The 23,797-nt window shown below is 39.4% G+C and overlaps 1 protein-coding gene across 1 annotated transcript in view; it reads right to left on the reverse strand.

The window, feature by feature from the left end:
• The window catches only part of EGFL6 (EGF like domain multiple 6), a 354,943-nt gene that overhangs the window by 14,577 nt on the left and 316,569 nt on the right, over positions 1 to 23,797 (reverse strand). Inside the window, exon 10 of the mRNA XM_053707585.1 lies at positions 12,284 to 12,379. Coding sequence (XP_053563560.1) covers positions 12,284 to 12,379 — 96 coding nt within the window. The remainder of the gene's footprint in view (positions 1 to 12,283; positions 12,380 to 23,797) is intronic.

The raw sequence follows: 23,797 nt of genomic DNA on the forward strand, positions 1-23,797 counted from the left end.
GACAGATTTCTGCACCATCTATTCTTTTGCACAAGCGTCTGGCGGATGTCCCAGACGTTCAGGCATTTTGTCAGGCTTTAGTTAGAATCAAGCCTGTGTTTAAACCTGTTGCTCCACCTTGGAGCTTAAATTTGGTTCTTAAAGTTCTTCAGGGGGTTCCGTTTGATCCTCTTCATTCCATAGATATCAAACTTTTATCTTGGAAAGTTCTTTTTTTGGTAGCTATTTCCTCGGCTCGTAGAGTTTCCGAGTTATCTGCCTTACAATGTGATTCTCCTTATCTGATCTTCCATGCAGATACGGTAGTTCTGCGTACCAAACCTGGGTTTTTACCTAAGGTGGTATCTAATAAGAATATCAATCAAGAGATTGTTGTTCCGTCTTTGTGTCCTAATCCTTCTTCAAAGAAGGAACGTCTATTACACAATCTGGACGTGGTTCGTGCTTTAAAGTTTTACTTACAAGCTACTAAAGATTTTCGTCAAACATCTGCTTTGTTTGTTGTCTACTCTAGACAGAGGAGAGGTCAAAAGGCTTCGGCAACCTCTCTCTTTCTTTTTGGCTAAGAAGCATAATCCGCTTAGCCTATGAGACTGCTGGCCAGCAGCCTCCAGAAAGGATTACAGCTCATTCTACTAGAGCTGTGGCTTCCACATGGGCCTTTAAAAGTGAGGCTTCTGTTGAACAGATTTGCAAGGCGGCGACTTGGTCTTCGCTTCATACTTTTTCAAAATTCTACAAATTTGATACTTTTGCTTCTTCGGAGGTTATTTTTGGGAGAAAGGTTTTACAGGCAGTGGTACCTTCCGTTTAAGTACCTGCCTTGTCCCTCCCTTCATCCGTGTACTTTAGCTTTGGTATTGGTATCCCACAAGTAATGGATGATCTGTGGACTGGATACACCTTACAAGAGAAAACATAATTTATGCTTACCTGATAAAATTATTTCTCTTGTGGTGTATCCAGTCCACGGCCCGCCCTGTCATTTTAAGGCAGGTATTTTTTAATTTTAAACTACAGTCACCACTGCACCCTATGGTTTCTCCTTTCTCTGTTTGTTTTTGGTCGAATGACTGGATATGGCAGTTAGGGGAGGAGCTATATAGACAGCTCTGCTGTGGGTGTCCTCTTGCAACTTCCTGTAGGGAATGAGAATATCCCACAAGTAATGGATGATCTGTGGACTGGATACACCACAAGAGAAATAAATTTATCAGGTAAGCATAAATTATGTTTTTACATTCCTATGCACTTTTTAATTGTTAAATATATATTTCTATATATATATATCAGATACTGTTCATGTAAAATACATATCTATACCTATATATCTATAGGAATAGATATGCAGGTATAGGTATATACACACACATATACATATATATATATATATATATATATATATATATATATATATATATATATATATATATATATATACACACACATACAGTATCTCACAAAAGTGAGCACACCCCTCACATTTTTGTAAATATTTTATTATATCTTTTCATGTGACAACACTGAAGAAATGACACTTTGCTACAGTGTAAAGTAGTGAGTGTACAGCCTGTATAAAAGTGTACATTTGCTGTCCCCTCAAAATAACTCAACACACAGCCATTGATGTCTAAACCATTGGCAACAAAAGTGAGTACACCCCTAAGTGGAGATGTCCAAATTGGGCCCAAATATTTTGTGTTGCCACTATTATTTTCAAGCACTGCCTTAACCCTCTTGGGTATGGAGTTCACCAGAGCTTCACATGTTGCCACTGGAGTCCTCTTCCACTCCTCCATGACGACATCATGGAGCTGGTGGATGTTAGAGACCTTGCTCTCCCCCACATTCCATTTGAGGATGCCCCACAGATGCTCAATAGGGTTTAGGTATGGAGACATGCTCAGCCAGCCTATCACCTTTACCCTCAGCTTCTTTAGCAAGAATACTTTAAAGAATACTTTAAAAAATAAAAATAGTTTCAACCTTGCAACTGGGACTATAAATCCCAAAGATTCCAGATATAAGACTCTTGCCTTTATAGGCCAGTTTTTCAGAAGTTTGTTCAAGAAGTTTGTTATCCTTCCTGAGTTTTGTTCCAGCTTTAGTCAGGATTAAGCCAGAGGTAAAATCAATTTTTCTGTTTTGGTTATAAGAATCTTGCAGGTTGTTCTTTTTTGAGCCTATGCTATTTGGATTCTCAATGTTTGTCTTGTTTCTATTCTCTTTTAGCAATTATTGCTCTTTTGTATCATTTGCTCTTTTCTGTGGGCTTCCTTATCTGGATTGTCACAACGCTCCCGTTGCGCTGGTCTGGCTGATATCAGAGCACGTCTATTCCTCTCTCAAGCCGGTTGGATCCTTTGAAGACCTCCTTGGCGCAAATTGGCGCCTATGTAAGTACCTGCATAACTTACATTCTCTGCCCAAGTATAGGACTTACCGTATGTGCTCCTGGGTGCTACTTATTGCTGAATTGCTAGATTTCCTTATTGTTACTGAACTCTGCCTGTCTGACCACTCTGCTGTTTAACCCCTAAATTGCTGGATTGCCTTATTGTTACTGACATCTGCCTGTTTCTGACCATTCTATTGGTTTACCCCTGAACTGCTGGATTGTCTTTCTGTTGCTGAACTCTGCCTGTCTCTGACCATTCTCTGCCTTAACCTTATTGCCGTGAAGGACCACCCTGTCTACTGTGAGTACTGCTTACCTCATTTCTTAAACTCACTTTGTTCTGGGATATTTTCTTATCCTTCCACTTGATGCCGGGATAAGAAGACTACTGGCCAAGTTTGGTCTGATAGAGAAATATCCCACGAGCATTACATGGATAAGGCAGTATAGAGAGCTAGTTTGATTTCTTTCCTTAAGTGAATTTTTAGGTAATTCTTCTCATGAGTTTGTTTTTCATTCTTTTTGTCCTAATCTAAAATATTCCAAAGAGAAGCTTTTGATATTTTGGATGTTGCTAGGACTCTATTAGAATATTCTGTTTGTAAGATACTAAAGATTTTTAGTCAATCCTCAGGTTTTCTCTTTTCATTAAGATTTCTTTAAACATTTTGCTACCCATTCTACTAGGTTAGTTTTTTGGAATATGGTTTCTGTTGGTCAAATTTGCAAGGCAGTTACTTGAGTCAATTTCTCTATTACCAAGTGGGTAGTCTTTCTTCTTTACAAGTTGCATGTTTGAGCACAGTTATGGGTGATGGTATACCTTTACATATCTTTTCCTTTTTGATGTTTTTTTTTTCACTTTTCTGAAGTGGCTTTTGGTAGGAAAGTCTTTCAAGCAAAAATTTCTGGACCTTAAAAAAGGGACTCGGTTTTCAAGATATTTATATTTAAATTATTTTGTTCTGCCCACTTTACTCCACAGCTTGAGTATTAGTTTCCCAGGAGTAATGGCTCATGGACTTTCACCACCTTTACGAAAAAAATATAATTTCTGCTTACCTGATAATTACATTCCTTTCATGATGGTGAGAGTCCATGAGACCCGCCCAATTTTTGTTTTAACCCCTTAACGACCAACAAAGTACAGGGTATGTCCTACAAAAAAGGTTGTTAACGACCAAGGACGTACCCTGTACTTTGTTAGTGTTTTCAAGCAGTGGAAGTGATCCTGATCACTTCCAGCTGCTTTTATGTTATTGCAATGATGCATTGATATTGAGGCATCCTGCAATAACATTTTTTAGCCATCCGATGAAGAAAGAGCCACTCTGCATCGGCCATCGATGGTCACGATCGTTGATGGGTGGGAGCCATTGCAGGGAGGTGGGTGAGTGGCTATCGATGGGGGATGTGCATCAGAGGGGGGCGGGATCCCATGCGGGGGCGCCGGGAGCACGCACGGGTGCGCATGCATGGGGGTGGGGGCGGGCACGAACACCAGGGCGGGAGCAGGTGGGAACGCTACACTATGGCACAATTTGTTTAGAATAAGGTGGGAGAGAGGAGGGGGGAATTTTTATCTAAGGGATCTGGGAGGGGGTTGGTTATTGAGGGGGGCAGCTAAAATACAGAAAAATAGCATTTTTATATAAAAATAAAAAAAATACCAAATTTTATGGCAAACTGGGTACCCCAGTACCCAAGATGGTACACAATAAAGTAGAGGGGGAGCATTAGAGAGATGTTGGGGGGGGGGGGGGCAGGGAGGTTGGGGGCTAAGGGGGGATCCTACACAGCAAAATATGTCTTTTTTAAAAAAAACACCTTTTATTTTAGTACTGGCAGACTTTCTGCCAGTACTTAAGATGGCGGAGACATTTGTGGGGTGGGGGAGGGAAGAGAGCTGTTTGAGAGGGATCAGGGGGTGGGATGTGTCAGGTGGGAGGCTGATCTCTACAATAAAGCTAAAAACATAAATTATGCTTACCTGATAATTTCCTTTTCTTCTGATGGAATGAGTCCACAGCTGCATTCATTACTTTTGGGAAATAAGAACCTGGCCACCAGACGGAGGCAAAGACACCCCAGCCAAAGGCTTAAATACTCCTCCCACTCCCCTCATCCCCCAGTCATTCTTCTGAGGAACAAGGAACAGTAGAAGAAATATCAGGGTGAAAAGGTGCCAGAAGAATATAAGGACACTCCACGTAAAATGACGAGTGGGGAGCTGTGGACTCTTTCCATAAGAAGAAAAGGAAATTATCAGGTAAGCATAATTTATGTTTTTCTTCTTAAATGGAAAGAGTCCACAGCTGCATTCACTACTTTTGGGAAAACAATAACAAAGCTATAGAGGACACTAAATGCCAAGACAGGAGGGCACAATAGGCAGCCCCTACTGAGGACACCAGGCCTGAACCTCTACCCAACAAAAAATCCTGCTTCATCCGAAGCCAAGAAAAAATGTTTTAAAGGAAAAGCCCCAATGACACTGACTCACAGCTAGTCCAGAGCCAAACAAGAGACCACAAAACGGACTCGACTGAGCCAACAGTCCACCAAGAGACACCGTCGCCCAACAGACGGTCCCCCACCATTCACCCCTCACAAATGAATGCAAAACCAGCTGAAATCCTCAAGGGGACGAGGCAAAGGAGGACAGAGGAAACCAAAAGGTCCCTTAATACAAAAAAAGAACAGCTCCAAGAGTGGGCCCAGCTCACAGAGACCCAAATGGACCCAAACAGGGAAGGAAGCCACGCCTATACCAAGCGAAACCCGGGATAATACCGGGCACGGAGACAGAAAAGACATCTCCCCATCATCCTGCAAGCATGGTTGCAACTAAATAGTAAAAGTTCTCCCAGCACCTGCCCATAGAATACCAAAGTATTCGACCGTGAAAAGCGTGTAATAGACCCAGGCGAAAACCCCAAGTTTGAGAGCACAGAGTCCCTAACAGGATGACACAGAGGGAGCTTGCAAGGAAAAGAAGCAGTCATCAAGAAAACAGACTGCACAAAACAGCCCCTCGGCTGAGGGCCCACTCCAGGCAACCTAAGCCGCCGGACCTAGTCACAGGTTCCTAAAAAGGTGAACACAAAGCTTCCATCGAGGCCCCCCGAGAAGGAGAGTATAACCTCAGAACCCGAAGGAAGAGTAAACCCTCTCCTGTCAAAGGAACAAGGAGAAAGGAAAAACCATCTCCTAGCAGACTGAGCTATCAGGATAGACTTAACAGCTCACCATCCAGAGGTGACTGCGACCCTTAGACCACTCTGACATCCTGACCTGCAGACCCACACTCAGCTGGATCAACCCAGCCACAGGGATCCAATACAGGGGAACAAAAGAATCCTGAAACTGGTACAGGAATGAGCGCAAAGATGGTACAGCCAAGTACTACCTGACTCTGAAAACAGACAAGGCCATAGACCTAAGGATCTATCAAAACAAGGCCCCACAGTCTGACTTGGAGCCAGCAAGACCCCAGGTGGAACCAATTCCACCCTTCACTTCCCAAACAGGAGAAGCCCCAAGAAAGGACTCCATCTCCATAGGAAGGAGAATATCCCCTAAAGAAAAAGGGAAGAGGCCGGAAGGGCAACCACTATCCTCAAGGCCAAAGCCACCGGCTAATTGTGAAGACAAATCCCCAACACAAATGTCCTAGAAAAGGACCCCCCTACAAGTAGCTCACCAATGGAGGCACAGCAAACCCATTCACCTGCAGAGCAGAGAATCCACGGGTACACTGGCAAACTGACCAGGGGAATGCAACCCTAAGGCACACCAGAGATTGGAAATCCAATGCCAGCAGCTGGGTATAAACCCACAACCCTTAAGGTGCAAGTCACACAGCTAACCCCTAGAATGGGTTACTCTTTTGTAAAGAGTAATAAATACTCCAACCAGGCTAACCCTGGCCTGGTCAGGTAGATGGAGCAAGGACATAGCCCAAGTTCCTACTACCGTGGAACACCCCGACCAGCCCTGAGATCCAAAAGCAACCCAAAACTGGGTCGGGAAAAGGAGCAAAGCCCCAGAAAGCAGAAGTCTCAGGGAGAAAAACAGGTCCGGGCACCTAATAGTTCAGGCAGCCACCCTGGAACTAACCACCCCAACTGGCCCAAAGCCAGACAAAGGGAATGGATGCATATCCAGAGAATCTGGATAGCAATATGAGCTTGAAAGCCCTGACCAAAGGGAGGAATATCCTCTAGCCAAAGTCCAAAGCTCCAAGGAGCAAGACTAGAAGTCAATGCAGGTACTTCTCAAAGCCTCAGGACAACCGAAGGGATACCTTGAGGTCCACAAAACTCTATTAGCAGGGCTAGTCTCCCCATCAACTCCACACAGGCAGAGGACACAGGGAAGAGGCACTAAGCCTTCCGAGGTCCGGGGAAGCCCGAGCTAAACAAAGTCCCCACAGGGATCAACCATCATCCGGAACACAGATCCCTAAAAGGAGACCTAACTCACCCAAAAGGAGGAAGACCCAAAGGTCTCATAACTCAGTCAAACCATACACATCCAAGAGTAAGACCTGCAACTAGATACACTAGAAACAGCTTACACATACACCTATAAGGGGCCAAGAGCTGCAACAGGTTTGAAATTACAAAACCTTCCGCATGCTGGACAGCTATCCATACAAGCTGTTGGATCAAGCCCCAACAGGGCTATCCAGAGGCCTAAAACTGAAGACCAAACCACACAAACTGCGGCAACGGGCACTAAGCCCGCCAACCCTGCCCCACATGGAGGAGGAAACTCTAGGTTCTGAGGAATCAGAAGACAGATAGAGTGACGCAGCAGAACACTCCCCTGCCCGGACATCTATGACTGAAGGCTATAAGGACTGAAACCATCCTTCCCACCTCGCGGGCCCACAGGTCCTCTCGAATGCTTAGCGGAACATGTAAGGAAATGATAACCGTGCACTCGGCGCTTCTACCAAACCAGCCGAGCAGAACAGTGCCACGTGCCTGAACAGTCGCAAGACAGAACAAATCCAACAGGCCCAGCCTGCACTCAGGGTCCTAACCGGCATGCTGCATAAATCCTCCCTCAGAGGGGAAGGAAAACAGGCATTATTAACATAGGACTAACATGTCCAAAACAACTTCCGAAGAAGTAATAAAGAGTATCGATCCCAGAAAATTCCTGAAGGAAACATAACGAAAATAAAAGACATCACATCGGATACAAATAAAATATAAGGCAACCCGAAGGTTAATGCCCAAAAAAAGACACAGGCCTACCCGTAGGACCAGCCAAACGGAGCCCTATCTTTCAAAACTGGGAAAGAACTCCAAAACAAAGACAATAGGAGATTACCTCATCCCCACATGTCTAACGAGTCGTACCATTCGGACCATCAGACTGAAAATTCCTGTATCTGAGAACTATAGGGTCATTCAATAAATTGAACAGATATCTAAGCAATACGCGAAGGCGCACAATCCGGTAACGAAAGGCACAACACTCTGGAACAGAACCTTCAGGATACTGCAGAGGCCCACCCCAAGGCGGAATACCCTGGACAATAGGGCACGAGCACATTCTCAAAGAAATGTCTGGACTCTGCAGACGAGCAATCACCAACATTATCTGAAAGCCAAAACGTGTTGCAAGCTATGGGGGGAACACACCACCCCAGAGGCAGATGGCTCAGCAGAACCCTGATTCCCCGAGCCGGAGGAACCGGGTGCTCTCATATGGCATATGGAAAAAAACTGGTTGACAGGAGTAAATGAGGCCAAACCGGATTCGTAACCGGACAGAGAATCTGAATCTGATATCATAATCGTCTCAGTATCAGAATCCTCTGTAACTGAATCTGAAATAGGCACAGGCTCAGCATTAGAATCCCCCATAACTGTAAAGAGGATATAGGAATATGGACTATAAACAGTAAAAAACAAAAACGGCACCTGACACCACCAATGGCTGGGGCACTCATCGCCTCCTATGACCAGACCCCTGCGGACTAGAATATCTTAGTCGCCACACAGTTGGGAATGCGGAAATGGGAACAGAGGGTAACCACGCCTGGACACTAGGTGAACCGTAAATTCCAAAAAGCGTGCCCAGCCAAAAGGCTGCATCACTTCCAAAGGCCTCAAAGTTCCAAACCACGAGCCCATAATCCACACACATAAGCAGGTTAAATCACATAACAAATATGATTATAAACCCCCCTGTCCAATAACCCCACTCAGGAGATATTAACCCTCGATTCCAAGATACTAACAGAGACTCACTGAGACCCTTATGTTATAAGTTAAACCCGCAAGGTGATAGCCTCACATGAAACATTCACATTACAGTACATTGAATAAAGTAAAATGAAACGATCTTACCAGAATCTATGCCGTGGAACAGAAACACGGCCTTTCAAGTGTGACGGATAGTAGCATCGCCTCTGCCATGGACTTGAGAGAAGAAAGCAGGCAGCGGAGCAAAGTTCAACAACGCTGATTGCTTGAGGAGCTAACATGAGTCAGGATGGTTTTGCAGAAAGAAACTTCCTGCATCTCCGGACTCTAACTTTCATTCAAGCCCTCACTGAGAGACTGACAGGACTACTTAAAACTCCTGTCCCATGTCGAAGAGTACTACCCTCCAAAAGAGACAAAAACTAAAATTAAAAAATTCTGACACGTCTCTGCCAACCTCCTGGTATGAAAGGCAAAGAATGACTGGGGGATGAGGGGAGTGAGAGAAGTATTTAAGCCTTTGGCTGGGGTGTCTTTGCCTTCTCCTCGTGGCCAGGTTCTTATTTCCCAAAAGTAATGAATGCAGCTGTGGACTCTTTCCATTTAAAAAGAAAAGTAACCCTACAAGCTACCTAATTAACCCCTTCACTGCTGGGCATAATACAAGTGTGGTGCGCAGTGGCATTTAGCGGCCTTCTAATTACCAAAAAGCAAAACCAAATACATATATGTCTGCTATTTCTGAACAAAGGGGATCCCAGAGAAGTTTTTACAACCATTTGTGCCAAAATTGCACAAGCTGTTTGTAAATAACTTCAGTGAGAATCCTAAAATTGTGAAAAATGTAACGTTTTTTTTTATTTGATTGCATTTGGTGACATGAAATATACCAAAATGGGCCTAGATCAATACTTTGGGTTGTCTACTACACTACACTAAAGGGGATATTTATCAAAGGTCTGGCAAACCTGATTCGACAGTGCGGAACAGGTCCGCCAGACCTCGCTGAATGCGGAGAGCAATAAGTTCTCCGTATTCAGCATTGCACCAGCAGCTCTTGTGAGCTGCTGGTGCAACGCCGCCCCCTGCAGATTCACGGCCGCCAGCAGGGGGGTGTAAATACGATCGGGTTTATTTTCGGTGATGTCTGTCCGCCTGCTCAGAGCAGGCGGACAGGTTATGGAGCAGCGGTCTTTAGACCACTGCTTGATAACTGCTTCTTCTGGCAAGCCTGCAGGCTTGCCAGAAACACGAGCCCTCAAGCTCCACCCAGAGCTTGATAAATGGCCCCCCACAGCTAAATTTAACCCTACAAGCTCCCTAATTAAACCCTTCACTGTTTGTGAAAAAGTTTGTGAAAAAGTAAACTTTTTTTTATTTGATCGCATTTGGCGGTGAAATGGTGACATGAAATATACTAAAATGGGACTAGATCAATACTTTGGGTTGTCTTCTAAAAAAATATATACATGAAAGGGATATTCAGGGATTCCTGACAGATATCAGTGTTCCAATGTAACTAGCGCTAATTTTGAAAAAAAAAAATGGTTTGGAAATAGCAAAGTGCTACTTGTACTTATTGCCCTATAACTTGCAAAAAAAAGCAAAGAACGTGTAAACATTGGGTATTTCTAAACTCAGGACAACATTTAGAAACTATTTAGCATGGGTGTTTTTTGGTGGTTGTAGATGTGTAACAGATTTTGGGGGTCAAAGTTCGAAAAAGTGTGTTTTTTTCCATGTTTTCCTCATATTTTATTAAAAAAATTATAGTAAATTATATGATATGAAAATAATGGTATCTTTAGAAAGTCCATTTAATGGCGAGAAAAACAGTATATAATATGTGTGGGTACAGTAAATGAGTAAGAGGAAAATCACAGCTAAACACAAACACCGCAGAAATGTAAAAATAGCCCTGGTCCCAAAAGGTCAAAAAATGGAAAAGTGCTGTGGTCCTTAAGGGGTCAATTATATATTTTTTCTCTTTTTTTCATTGCTCTTGTTTCTGGCTGTTATCCTTTTCTACCTTTTCTTCTTGCTTTGCTATACATCAGACCGGTTTACCAGTGAGATGGAGGGTTTTTAAGGGCTCTTAAGAGTTTTGGGAATCTTTGCCTCCTCTTAGTGGCCAGGAATATAATTCCCAGTTTTAATTGCTCGTGGACGCTCACCACCATGAAATAAATTAATTTGCCAGGTAAGCATACATTATATTTTTGTATGTCATTAATCCTGCCCATTTGTTTTTCAATTTCAAATCAAAACAGCAGATGCATTTTGGGATTGTGATCACTGAAAAACACACTAAAAAAACAGCTCACATTAAGAAATTATTATCTCCTGAAATCAAATGCAAACATAAGTGCTTCACCATCTAGCTCCCTGAAGTACATTGCTTTTCCTGAGTCTATGCAGGTATGCTTTAGAACAAAGGATACCAAGAGAACAAAGCAAATTAGATAACATAAGTAAGTTGTTTTCAATTGTTTGTGCTATCTGAATCATGAAAGAATAAAATTGCGTTTCTTGTCCCTTTAAAAATAAAGATGATATGTTTACAAATTAAAGGGACAGTATACACCCATTTTCATATAACTGCATGTAATAGATACTACTATAAAGAATAAGATGCACAGATACTGATATAAAAATCCAGTATAAAACTGTTTAAAAACTTACTTAGAAGCTGTCAGTTTGGCTCTGTTGAAAAGGTAACTGGAAAGCCCACTGCAAGTGGCAAATAAGACACTCCCCCCCCTCCCCCTTCTTTTGCATATGAAAAGACCCTTTACACAAACAGGAGCAAGCTGGAGTAGGTAGTCGAGCGTATTCACATAAAACTTTGGGGCTTGGTTAGGAGTCTGAAAATCAGAGCAATGTTATTTAAAAATAAGCAAAACTATACATTAATTTAAAAAAAACCTTTATGGGCTATATAAATAGATCATCTACAAAACATTTATGCAAAGAAAAAATGAGTGTATAATGTCCCTTTAAGACCTAGATTACAAGTGGATCCCAACTGATACTGCAGGGTGTGTTATCTTGTGCTGGGTCCTGCCCTCTGAATAGAGCACAATTTGGTATTACAAGTGGATGGCAGAAAAAGGTTAAACAGAGAATCTTAATGGGCTGATTTTTTTTAGCGAGCCTCATACTTTTAATAGACAGAGCAGTGAGCACTATTATCACTCATAAGTGGAGAGTTAAGTGTTGTGCTGAAGCGCAACACAAAATAACACTGGAACATTTTGCACATTTTTAGACATTTGATTTTTTCATAACAAAAAACATAAATGAATGGAATGTATGTATATGTGTAGTGTTTTATACTTTAAAAAACTCTACTACGTCAGCAGAGGTTTCGCGCACCGTTAGCTTAGCGCTCCAGTGAGAGCTGACATGAATTTTCAGTGCGTCCCCTGTTTCAGTTTATTATGTGAGGGATTTAGCCACCCACGCTACACAACATGTAGATGTTAACGAGGCCCAGATTATTACTCAATGGATAAAATATAACTTTTGACATTTAATATAAGTCCAAACATAAACGCGCTATTGATTTAACTTGATAAAACACAACATTAATATTTTTGCACTTTACTTGTAATCTAGGCTTAGTAAGATTAGAGAAAAATGTCTCTGGAAAACTTCATACCATTAGTGCGATCAACATGTTTCCAATCAAGATCATCTTCAGTGTCCTGTTTCCAGTTACACTTTCCTTGATCAAAGCTGCAGTCTATAGACACTTCTAAACAAATGGAAAAAAAACAAAATAAACGTTTTAGGTATATGAGCAACATTTACAAGCATCACATTTTCTAACAAAAGGCTAAAGCATTTTCATAAAAAGTGCTAAATGGTGATAATTTTCTTACATTTTTCACTACAAGAGTACATATGACAAGCTATGAAAACATATCTTTTTTTAACTATAGAGACAAAAAGAAAAACGAGCGCAGCCACGACTCAAGGTAAAAGTTTTAATGCCTCCAAATTGCGCATACATACATATTGCACTTACAAGAGCTTAGATAAAAACAGGCGCCTCAATGTGGCAGATCATATAGGATTATTCAGTCCCGGTTCAGCTGTGATTTTTACGTCTTCTTTATAATTGAGCTGTCTCCGGTATACACCGTAAGTTATTGATCATCCAGCAGACGGACTTTGTTCTTTTAGTGACTGCTGCCTTGTGCCTTTTTCTTCTACGCGTTTCGTCCGACCTCTGCGAACTTTCTCAAGACTTGCAAACAAGGTATGAAGTTTTTCGCGGGGGTCCGTAGTTTAAAAGTGGTAGCTCCACCCTATTGCTATCTTGTAGGCCAATCACATGTCCAGATTTCTCACACACCCCTCTGACCAAATACAGATTGGTATGCCGTAATAAGAATACAAAATTGCAAAGTTAAAGCTGTTTGATACATTCAATATACATTTCATTACATTATATTAACTAACATCCATATATTCTTTCTACTCAAAATTTATAAAAAGTCTCATAATCAAAACACATCATTAAAATACTTGCAGTACCGTGTACTCCTGTATATGTTCCTATACTTATATTTCGTACGTTAAAAATATTATACTATCATAACTCTATTTATTGATGTATATACATAATGTTAAAAATTCTATTGTGTTACTTATTTTTAGGATGCTACCAAATCAAAGTTGATTCTTCTTATTTTTAGAGACTGGCTGTCCTCCATATTACCTAATCCTCATATATTTCTATTCACAGATATCTCTCCCTACTCTATACGTAGTTGTTAATGTGTAACCATTCCCCGTCTGAATGCCTAGGGATCATGTTGTCTACTCTTCCTATTGTTATACTTATAAATGCTTGTCCCGGCTCTATTTGTAATTGAGATTATACTATCACTCTCAGTGTTTATTTACACATTATAATTCAGAGCATGAACGCCTGGAGATCGAGGTCAATATTTAACCCTTTGGGTGCTAAACTTTCTAATTGTTGTATCCATTTTGTTTCCTTCTTTCTCAAAGTTATGAGTCTCTGATGTGGATTAGACCCTGATGGTACAACTTCTAAAATACTGATTCGTAGGCTGGAGGGATCTTGCTTATGGTGGTATTTAAAGTGTTCAGACACACTGTGTGTTTTCAACCCTATTTCAATATTATGAATATGTTCATAACATCTCCTCTTGATTTTGCGTTGTGTGGCAGGAAAAATTGCTGCATGTGTCCCATTATCAGTAACAGAGAATCTATAGATAATTGGAATCACACCAAGTCAATACCAATAAACTCAAGGGGTACCTGTCAATCCACATTTGTAATTTATGGGCTCACGTGTAAATGTGGGCGGATCTATGTGGGAAGGACAAAACGCAAAATCAAGAGGAGATGTTATGAACATATTCATAATATTGAAATAGGGTTGAAAACACACAGTGTGTCTGAACACTTTAAATACCACCATAAGCAAGATCCCTCCAGCCTACGAATCAGTATTTTAGAAGTTGTACCATCAGGGTCTAATCCACATCAGAGACTCATAACTTTGAGAAAGAAGGAAACAAAATGGATACAACAATTAGAAAGTTTAGCACCCAAAGGGTTAAATATTGACCTCGATCTCCAGGCGTTCATGCTCTGAATTATAATGTGTAAATAAACACTGAGAGTGATAGTATAATCTCAATTACAAATAGAGCCGGGACAAGCATTTATAAGTATAACAATAGGAAGAGTAGACAACATGATCCCTAGGCATTCAGACGGGGAATGGTTACACATTAACAACTACGTATAGAGTAGGGAGAGATATCTGTGAATAGAAATATATGAGGATTAGGTAATATGGAGGACAGCCAGTCTCTAAAAATAAGAAGAATCAACTTTGATTTGGTAGCATCCTAAAAATAAGTAACACAATAGAATTTTTAACATTATGTATATACATCAATAAATAGAGTTATGATAGTATAATATTTTTAACGTACGAAATATAAGTATAGGAACATATACAGGAGTACACGGTACTGCAAGTATTTTAATGATGTGTTTTGATTATGAGACTTTTTATAAATTTTGAGTAGAAAGAATATATGGATGTTAGTTAATATAATGTAATGAAATGTATATTGAATGTATCAAACAGCTTTAACTTTGCAATTTTGTATTCTTATTACGGCATACCAATCTGTATTTGGTCAGAGGGGTGTGTGAGAAATCTGGACATGTGATTGGCCTACAAGATAGCAATAGGGTGGAGCTACCACTTTTAAACTACGGACCCCCGCGAAAAACTTCATACCTTGTTTGCAAGTCTTGAGAAAGTTCGCAGAGGTCGGACGAAACGCGTAGAAGAAAAAGGCACAAGGCAGCAGTCACTAAAAGAACAAAGTCCGTCTGCTGGATGATCAATAACTTACGGTGTATACCGGAGACAGCTCAATTATAAAGAAGACGTAAAAATCACAGCTGAACCGGGACTGAATAATCCTATATGATCTGCCACATTGAGGCGCCTGTTTTTATCTAAGCTCTTGTAAGTGCAATATGTATGTATGCGCAATTTGGAGGCATTAAAACTTTTACCTTGAGTCGTGGCTGCGCTCGTTTTTCTTTTTGTCTCTATAGTGATTCCGTAGTCTGACACACTCCTTAGTGGTCAGTGAATTGTGCAGCAGCGCCACGCTCAGAACATAACGGAGTACATCGGCATCGAAGAAAGAATCACAGGAATTCAAAGACAACGTTTTATCATACTCCGGGAGGCATAAAGGTACAGGTAAATCGGTATTGTCACATAGAGTATGTACTATTTTTAAAATCAGATACGATTGGTTAATCAGTGTGACAGTCTCATCTCAGGTATATACAAATTTTAACCAGTGTTTTTCTTTTATAAACAAAGTTATTTGGGCATTAATACTATATAATTTACACTGAAGTAAATAGAGATACAAAGGTTTAAGTAAGCGCTGTATTTTTATGAATTAGTGTTTGATATCTTTTTTTAAATAACCTAATTCTTTGGGGATTAAAACATTCTCAAATTTGTATTATTGCCAAACTGTTTGGTACTGAATAAATAGCTATGCTCTGGACAGAAAACACACTACCAGTACTAAGATGAACACAGTCTGTTATTGGTGGTTTGCACCTCAATCCATATCAAATGTTGAAATCTATTGTATTGTAATACAGATTAAAATCAAGGAGAGGAGAGTGATAGTGGGTTAAACAACAAGGTAAAAGAAACAGCGCTAAACAGTACTGGAAGTACTGAGAGGCATAGGGGTTAAACTCTAAAAAGGTTACTCTAATGGGATAAAATTAAATAAAACCTGACTAGTGTTACCACTATAACATTTAATAAAGCATCAAACTAATCATCATAGTTCCAATCACAATTCCTAAAATAAAGTCAAATTATTAATACAAATACAATGCTAATGATGAGGGCATCTCCTTTGTTAATTGGATGATCCTGATTCAAAAATGTCTCTGAAATGTCTTTAAAACCCAAAACATAAAATCTTCTCAATACCACCTATTATAGCAAATGAGAAGCGATATCTTGAAGTGAATTCAATGCAATACAGTGTGGGTATATATTGACTTGTATTATAGCATCTGCTTGATGTATGTTAAAATAGCAACATCGATGTATGTGTATTGCAACAGTTGTCAACAATGTGACGGATGGCAACTATGTTACCTCCAAGTACCCCCTAGTGATACAATAGCAGTCCCTCTGCCGAAATTGAAACTTGTAGACTTGTCTGGACTTTGCAACCTCCAGTTGTTACCCAGTCTTTGATGTGTGTTATACACAGTGGGTGTCTCTCCTCCACGCTTCCAGTCCAATTTGATCATTTGTCGGATCTCTAGGTTGTGAATCACAGGACAGATCTTACAGGACAGATCTTTCGTGAGTGGCAGTTATCCAGGGCTACCGGCTTCTTGTAATCTTTATTCAGCAAATACTGTACTTTTCCTTGAGAAATTAAAATGACAACAGTTTTTCCTTATACCCTGCGTTGTAATTTGTCTGAAAGTCCTTAGATCCCTTAGATTATCGTTGACACGTTTCTCTTGTAACTAGGCTTTTTCAAGACTGATATCTATGGGGACATCGTCCAGTTTAAATACCCATGCTTGCATTTTGATTGTTTGGGTGTTCACCAATCAGGTGATCTTGAAGTTACCTGGATTTAAGGTGGTATTGGTTCTCTATACCTGTCAATTCTTTTAAGGTGGTATTTGTAAATTCACCATATCGTAAAATTCCTTATACGTATTCACTTACAATCTTATAATTGGAATAAAACAGTTAAAACATACAAATTTAACGTATATATCTAAAAGGGGGTATATACATTCAAAATTTTTGCATACACAAAAAAATTACACTAAAACTTACTTCATTTATTACTTTTATATATTTCCCCACTTTTTAGTTGAATCAAGTTCAAAGGAACTGAGGTCTAGTTGTAAATTCTGACTATTAGAACAGAAGGGTCTGAATTGACCATATCATAACATTCTTTCTAAGCATCAACTTACAATCTTATAGTCAGAGGATACAATTTAAAACACAACATATATATCTGGAGTTAGTATTTATAAATGCAGAACCATTGCATTTAATCAAGTGTAAAATGACTCAGGTCTAGTTCTGAATTTAGACCCTTGGGAAAAGGGTTTCCATATTATATAAAAATTCAGCTTCTTTCTTTAACAATAATTTTTCCAAGTTACCTCCCCTCCATTGTTTTTTTACTTTTTTAATACCCCAATATGACAAATCTTTAAAGGGACACTGTACCCAAAATTTTTCTTTTGTAATTCAGAAAGAGCATGCGATTTTAAGCAACTTTCTATCTTACTCCTATTATCAATTTTTCTTTGTTCTCTTGCTATCTTTATTTGAAAAAGAAGGCATCTAAGCTTGTTTTGGGCTCAGTACTCTGGACAGCAACTTTTTTATTGGTGAATGAATTTATCCACCAATCAGCAAGGACAACCCAGGATGTTCAACAAAAATGGGCCGGCATCTAAACTTACATTCTTGCATTTCAAATAAAGATACCAAGAGAATGAAGAAAAATTGATAAAAAGAGTAAATTAGAAAGATGCTTAAAATGTCATGCTCAATCTGAATCACGAAAGAAAACATTTGGGTACAGTGTCCTTCAAAGTTATTTTTATGTACTTGTCTAAAGTGTTCGTACAGGTGGGTTTCTTGTTCACCTTTCCCTATATTCCATAGGTGCTCTCGAATACGAGTGCGGAGACATCTCTTCGTTTCTCCCAAATACTGTAATTTACATGTTCATTGAAGTATATATACAACACCTTGGTCACTGCACCTTATAGTTTCGGTAATTTTGTGTTTGGAATTGTTGCTCACTGATTGTATCTCCTTTATTTTACTGTTGTGTTTACATGCTTTGTAACTATAACATGGGTAGAAACCCATAATTTGTCTACCTTTTTGATCTATATCTTGTCTTTCGCTTGTCTGAGTGAATTCACTGTGGACCAGAATACTCTTCATATTTCTTGCCCATCTAAATATAAAATTAGGTTTGTCTGTTATTTTTCCACCTATGACTGGGTCACCTTTTATCAGGTGCCAATGTTTTCGAACTATTCTTTCTACTACCTTATAGTGGCTATTTTTTTTTATCAATGGAACCTTAAGGTTTGTGTTATGTTTTTCATTCTTAGCAATTTTTTGTCTGCACTTCCCATTCATCTCTTTACCATACTCTATAGCTGTTTTTATTACCCCTTGGTTATATCGTCTCTCTAGGAAGCGATCTTCCAAGATTTTTATTTGGGTCTCATAGTCGGTTAGTCTAGAGCAATTTCTACTGATTCTTAAACATTGTCCCTTTGGGATATTGTTAATCCATATTAGTAGGTGACAACTATCTGAATGCACATAGTTATTTGCATCCGCTTCTTTGAAGTGTTTTTTAGTGTGTATAATTTTATCTTCCACAAATATATCCAAATCTAAAAATGTTACCCTATCCTTGCTAATTTCATAGGTGATTTGTAATCTATCATTATTAGTATTCATATCTCTAAACATTGCAACTAAGCTCTCTTCACCTCCTTTCCATACAATCAACACTTCGTTGATTTAGCGTTTAAAGTGCACGAGGTTCGTGCCTAGCTCGTAATATTCTATAAATATTTTCTCCCACAAGCCCCAAAAGCCTAGTTACAGGTGAAACGAGTTGACGATAATCTAATGGGTCTAAGGACTTTCAGACAAATTACTAGAGTATAAGGAAAATTGTTGTCATTTTAATTTCGGAAGGAAAAGTATCCACTGCATAAAGATTACAAGAAGCTGGTAGCCCTGGATAACTGCCACTCATGTAAGATCCGTCCTGTGACGTAGTCACAACCTAGAGATCCAACAAACGAGTGCCTTGGACCAGAAACATGGAGGGACACCCACTGTGTATAACACACACCAAGGACTAGGTAACAGCTGTAATACAAGTGAATATATACCCACACTGCATTGCATTGCATTTACTTCAAGATATTGCTTCTCATTTAATGCTATAATAGGTGGTATTGAGAAGATTTTATGTTTTGGGTTTTAAAGACATTTCAGAGACATTTTTGAATCCGGATAATCCAATTAACAGAGGAGACGTCCTCATTATTAGCATTGCATTTGTATTAATAATTTCACTTTATTTTAGAAATTGTGATTGGAACTATGATGATTAGTTTGATGTTTTATTAAATGTTATAGTGGTAACACTAGTCAGGTTTTATTTAATTTTATCAGATTAGAGTAACCTTTTTTAGAGATTAACCTCTATGCTTCTCAGTAATTCTAGTACTGTTTAGCGCTGTTGTTTCTTTTACCTTGTTGTTTATTTTCCATGTTCTGGCTGTGAGACCAGTCACACAATAGCCTTTGTGGGGTTATAGTTCAGCACTTTAAGTCACACTTTTTACTATTAACTCTAACTTTCTCACACTGTCTTAGAAGCGGCTCACACTTTATGTAAGGTAATATGGAATTATTTCAAGTACGTCAGAATTTATTATCTGAAATATCAGCGAATAATAATACTCCTGTAATCGGAGAGAACACCAATTTAACAGAAACCATTCACGAATTAGAAAATATATTAATTAAGGAACTTAAACAGAAATTAGCATACCTAGATAGGTATAACAGTTTACAAATAATTCCTAGAGGTTTAAGATTGGAGAAAGAATGCACCTTCAAATTAAATACATAATTACAAATAGAATGGTATACAGTATAAGAAAAGGCATCTTTTGATCTGAAAAATATTAGCAAAAAAGCCTGTAACATCTCACTAAATACATTTGAAGCCAGAATCATTGAGATTAAAAATGCATTAGAAGAAAAAAGAAGAAAAATTCAACAAAGATAGACAAACCGAAATTATAGAATTATTCATAGATTCTGTAGATTTGACTACAGGAACAACACCAATTCCAATTGGTATAGTAACGGCTATAAAGGAGAACAGAGATATTACACAGAACCAAGAGGATGGTTTGGACGACCTACCTCTAGAGATAGACAGGAAAACTATAGTAATGCTACAAAAAATTGGAGAGTTCCCTTAAGGAACCGCACACCACTAAGATATCAGATGAGCGAAGATACTCATACAACAAATTAACTAAATTAAATTTCAGACTCTCCTCTTCAGGGCACATCCACTGATTCTTTGGACTTAAGCCTAGTATCCAGAGCTCATCGGGATGAATAGAAAAAGAAATATAGAGGATCTAGAGGAGGAAAATGAACAACACCTAAAAAGATGGAGGTAGATGACAAAGGAATGTTTAATTTGAGTAAGGTTGAATTGTCACAAGAAGAAAAGAAAGTATTAAAATTAGGTTTAATATTTGCACCTACCCAAAAAATGAATACGTTTTAAACCCATATACACATAACTCAATTAATTCAAAATGAACATTAAAGAGGTACTTCCTCAAACATCCAATAGAGAGAGAGAGATAAACATTACAAGACAGAGTGCAAACACAACTCCTAATATTATACACACAAACTTTAAACCTAGGTCAACATTCAACCCCCTTCGGGATAAGGGCAGTCACATAGAAACTTTTGAAGATCTGGCAAAACATGAACATACAAATCATAATTTTTTTTTTTTAAATATTTTTATTGAGGTATATTTAAAGGCATACAATATCCATAAGAAAGAAACACGTTTTTGCATCATATGTCACATACATTAAAGCTTCAATGTTACAGGAATGAGGAAATAAACATAAAAGAAACGGAAAGACAACAATTTACATACCACGTAACCATTGTGTATATAGGATGCCAATCATTTAGAAACCTTCTACATGATGCCTTAGGCCACTCTCGGACCATCGTAAATATTAGAGAACACTAAAGTGAAAGAAGATAATTATAAACAAAGGAGACCACTTTCGGATCTCATTAATAAACCTCGATTTTTTGTTAGCCAAAGCATAGAATGCAATATAGAATATATGATATAATGTAGTATATAATGTTAGTGTCGTTTAGCAAATGGCATTGTAAATAATAAGAGTGAAAATGAAAATATAATTTTGCTGCATAAACAGTATTATAGGATATATAGGCATAAATAGGTAGATGAAATATACTATAATATTTAAGGGAGTGGTGGGAAGTGCGGTATAGGCAAGAGAAACCGCTTATTTAGTTCTCCTAAAACTAGGAGACATATTGGGGGGGGGGGTAAAATGAATGCAATGAATAGAATCTAAATAGCTTCTATAAGATAAAGATAGCTAGTGCTCTGCCAGTCGTGTGACCCAATAGGAGATTTACGACAATCAGAATTTCAAAAGGAGGGAAGGGGAGCTGCGTCTGGGTCTCAAAACTGTAGTTGGGATGACATATATAAGATGAGGGGTACCCTCATTAATGAAGGGAGAGAAGGGTATAATTGGTGTCTACTATGAAACTTTTAGGAATAAGGTAGTAGGATGTTAGTGGCAGGTTAATTAGGTATTATAAATAATATCATGACCAGCTATGAAGACAAATAAACGCTGACATGCATCTTTAAATATTGCTTTGTCTAGGTCCAAATTTTAGCATTAGCAGTTGTATATATGCTAGAGCATTAGTGTGGCCTAATAAAAATGGGTACTTAGATTAAGAGGAAGATGCCCCGCCGCCTCGGCCGCGGACAGCAGGACACCATCCCAAATTAATGAGTTGGACCGCAAGAAAAATAATTAAATAAAAAATACATAGCTAAATAGTTTTGAAATATTTCAGATTTTAGTTAGGAAAATAAATTTATCTACCTACAGTCAAATAAATGGGTGGGAAATAGACCTATAAATAGGGAGCTATGTGGAGCAATGGTTTGACTTAATATGTGACAGGGAGCAATAGTAGGGTCCCATGCAATAAAGAGGACTATAAAGCTTAGACCAAACAGTGTATCATAGAAAGTTTAGTTCTAAATAACTGCCTAAACTCATAAACATGTAAAAATTGCTATTGAACATTGTGCTAACCCAAGGCAATAAAGTAAGTGTTCTATCCTCGGCGAGCCTCAAAAATGGGCACTATAATTAATTAGAAGCTGCTAAACTGGAAAGAGTAAGCTCAATCGGGTCCATTGCGAGCTAACAGGTTACGGGTACCCCTAATACCAACACCCCAACATACCCCCTATCATCAGGGCATTAGCACATAGCACCCATCAATAACTCTAACACAATATAGGCACTCTCAATAAGTCTTATGTAAAGGATTAGAGCCTTAGTGAAACTGATAGATGCCCAGATGGTGATAGGCTAAATATACATAGCTGGTGATCAGATGCTAAATCTACTATAGGCCACGAAACATTAACCTTGGGAGAGAATTAACCATTTATAAACAGTGTAGAACACAAAATTCCTAAACATCTATAACAGTTTGAACTTCATATATAATTAGGCATAGAAATACAGATGTAGCTGCAACAGTGGTCAGGAGTATAGCGTGGCTTAACGTCAAAGAGCTGGAAGGGAAAATTGCAAAATACTAAAATATAACATAGCTGTAAGCAAGTATAAATGTCTACCCAGCTTAACCTGGACAGTCCAGAAATAATTAAATAAGTCTCCATCGTAGCCAACGTCCCTTAACAGTCTGCAGAGAGTGTGGTGGGCCTGGAGAGATGCAGAACTGACCCCTTATCCAATGCCTCCAGGGATCGTTATCTCTGAATCTGGCATTGATAGCCGCTTTGAATAGCCAACGGTACTTATGCTGAACTGGGCTCGTGCTTGCAGGTTCCATCTCGCAGCCCCATAAGAATAACAAGCTATGATGTACGTGTCGCCAAACGTGGCGGGTCTGATGGGAGCCTTAGGAGTGAGCTCATATGTGGGGTTGTAAGTCTGGTCCTTAAAATGTAAGCGATGCTGGGAAAGGCCACCTGACAGAGAGGACAACTCCAGGCATGTGAGGTAAGAATCAGTCCGTGCTACTGCTCTTCTGGCCCGACCTTCCCCTAACTGATCCCAGGGGCCGCTGCAGGTCATAACACAAGATGTTGGATATCTCTTTGGTGTACTGTTGTCTGGGGCATCGGATGATAGGTAAACTCCCGTCTCACTCACGCGGGTCGCTACCTTCAAACATTTCACTCCGAGAGAACTCTGTACTAGATGCCAAGCAAGTGGCGGACACTGTGAGCTTACAACTATCCTGTTCTCTGGAGTTGCTATCGGTACGAGTGAGTGAGCGGCGTGTGCTGTGAGCACCGGTGCTGTCTGCTGAGGCTTCCTGGCAATTTGGTGCTCAAGCAAAACTCTGCATCCGTCCAAAAAGGTATGCATCTGCTCTACAATCCGATCTGCAGCCTCCATTATTAGATAGGAAGGTAAGTCCCTAATTGAAGGTTAGAAATAATAGTTTCTGGGCAAACTTGCTGTCTGTTGGAAGTGCCGCCTAGGCCACAAGATGGCTGCCCCTGGCTCTGAGCGCGATGCTGAACGCAGTAGTCCTTAGAGGCTCCGTGTATGTAGGATCACACTCATTAAGATCAGCTTCTAAAAACGGCTGTGCTCTCTAGACTACAATATTAGCTAAATAGAAAAATCTGTGTAACACAGATGGTCGCCAAATTAGTTTTTT

Source organism: Bombina bombina, chromosome 3, assembly GCF_027579735.1.
Source record: "Bombina bombina isolate aBomBom1 chromosome 3, aBomBom1.pri, whole genome shotgun sequence".
NCBI lineage: Eukaryota > Metazoa > Chordata > Amphibia > Anura > Bombinatoridae > Bombina > Bombina bombina.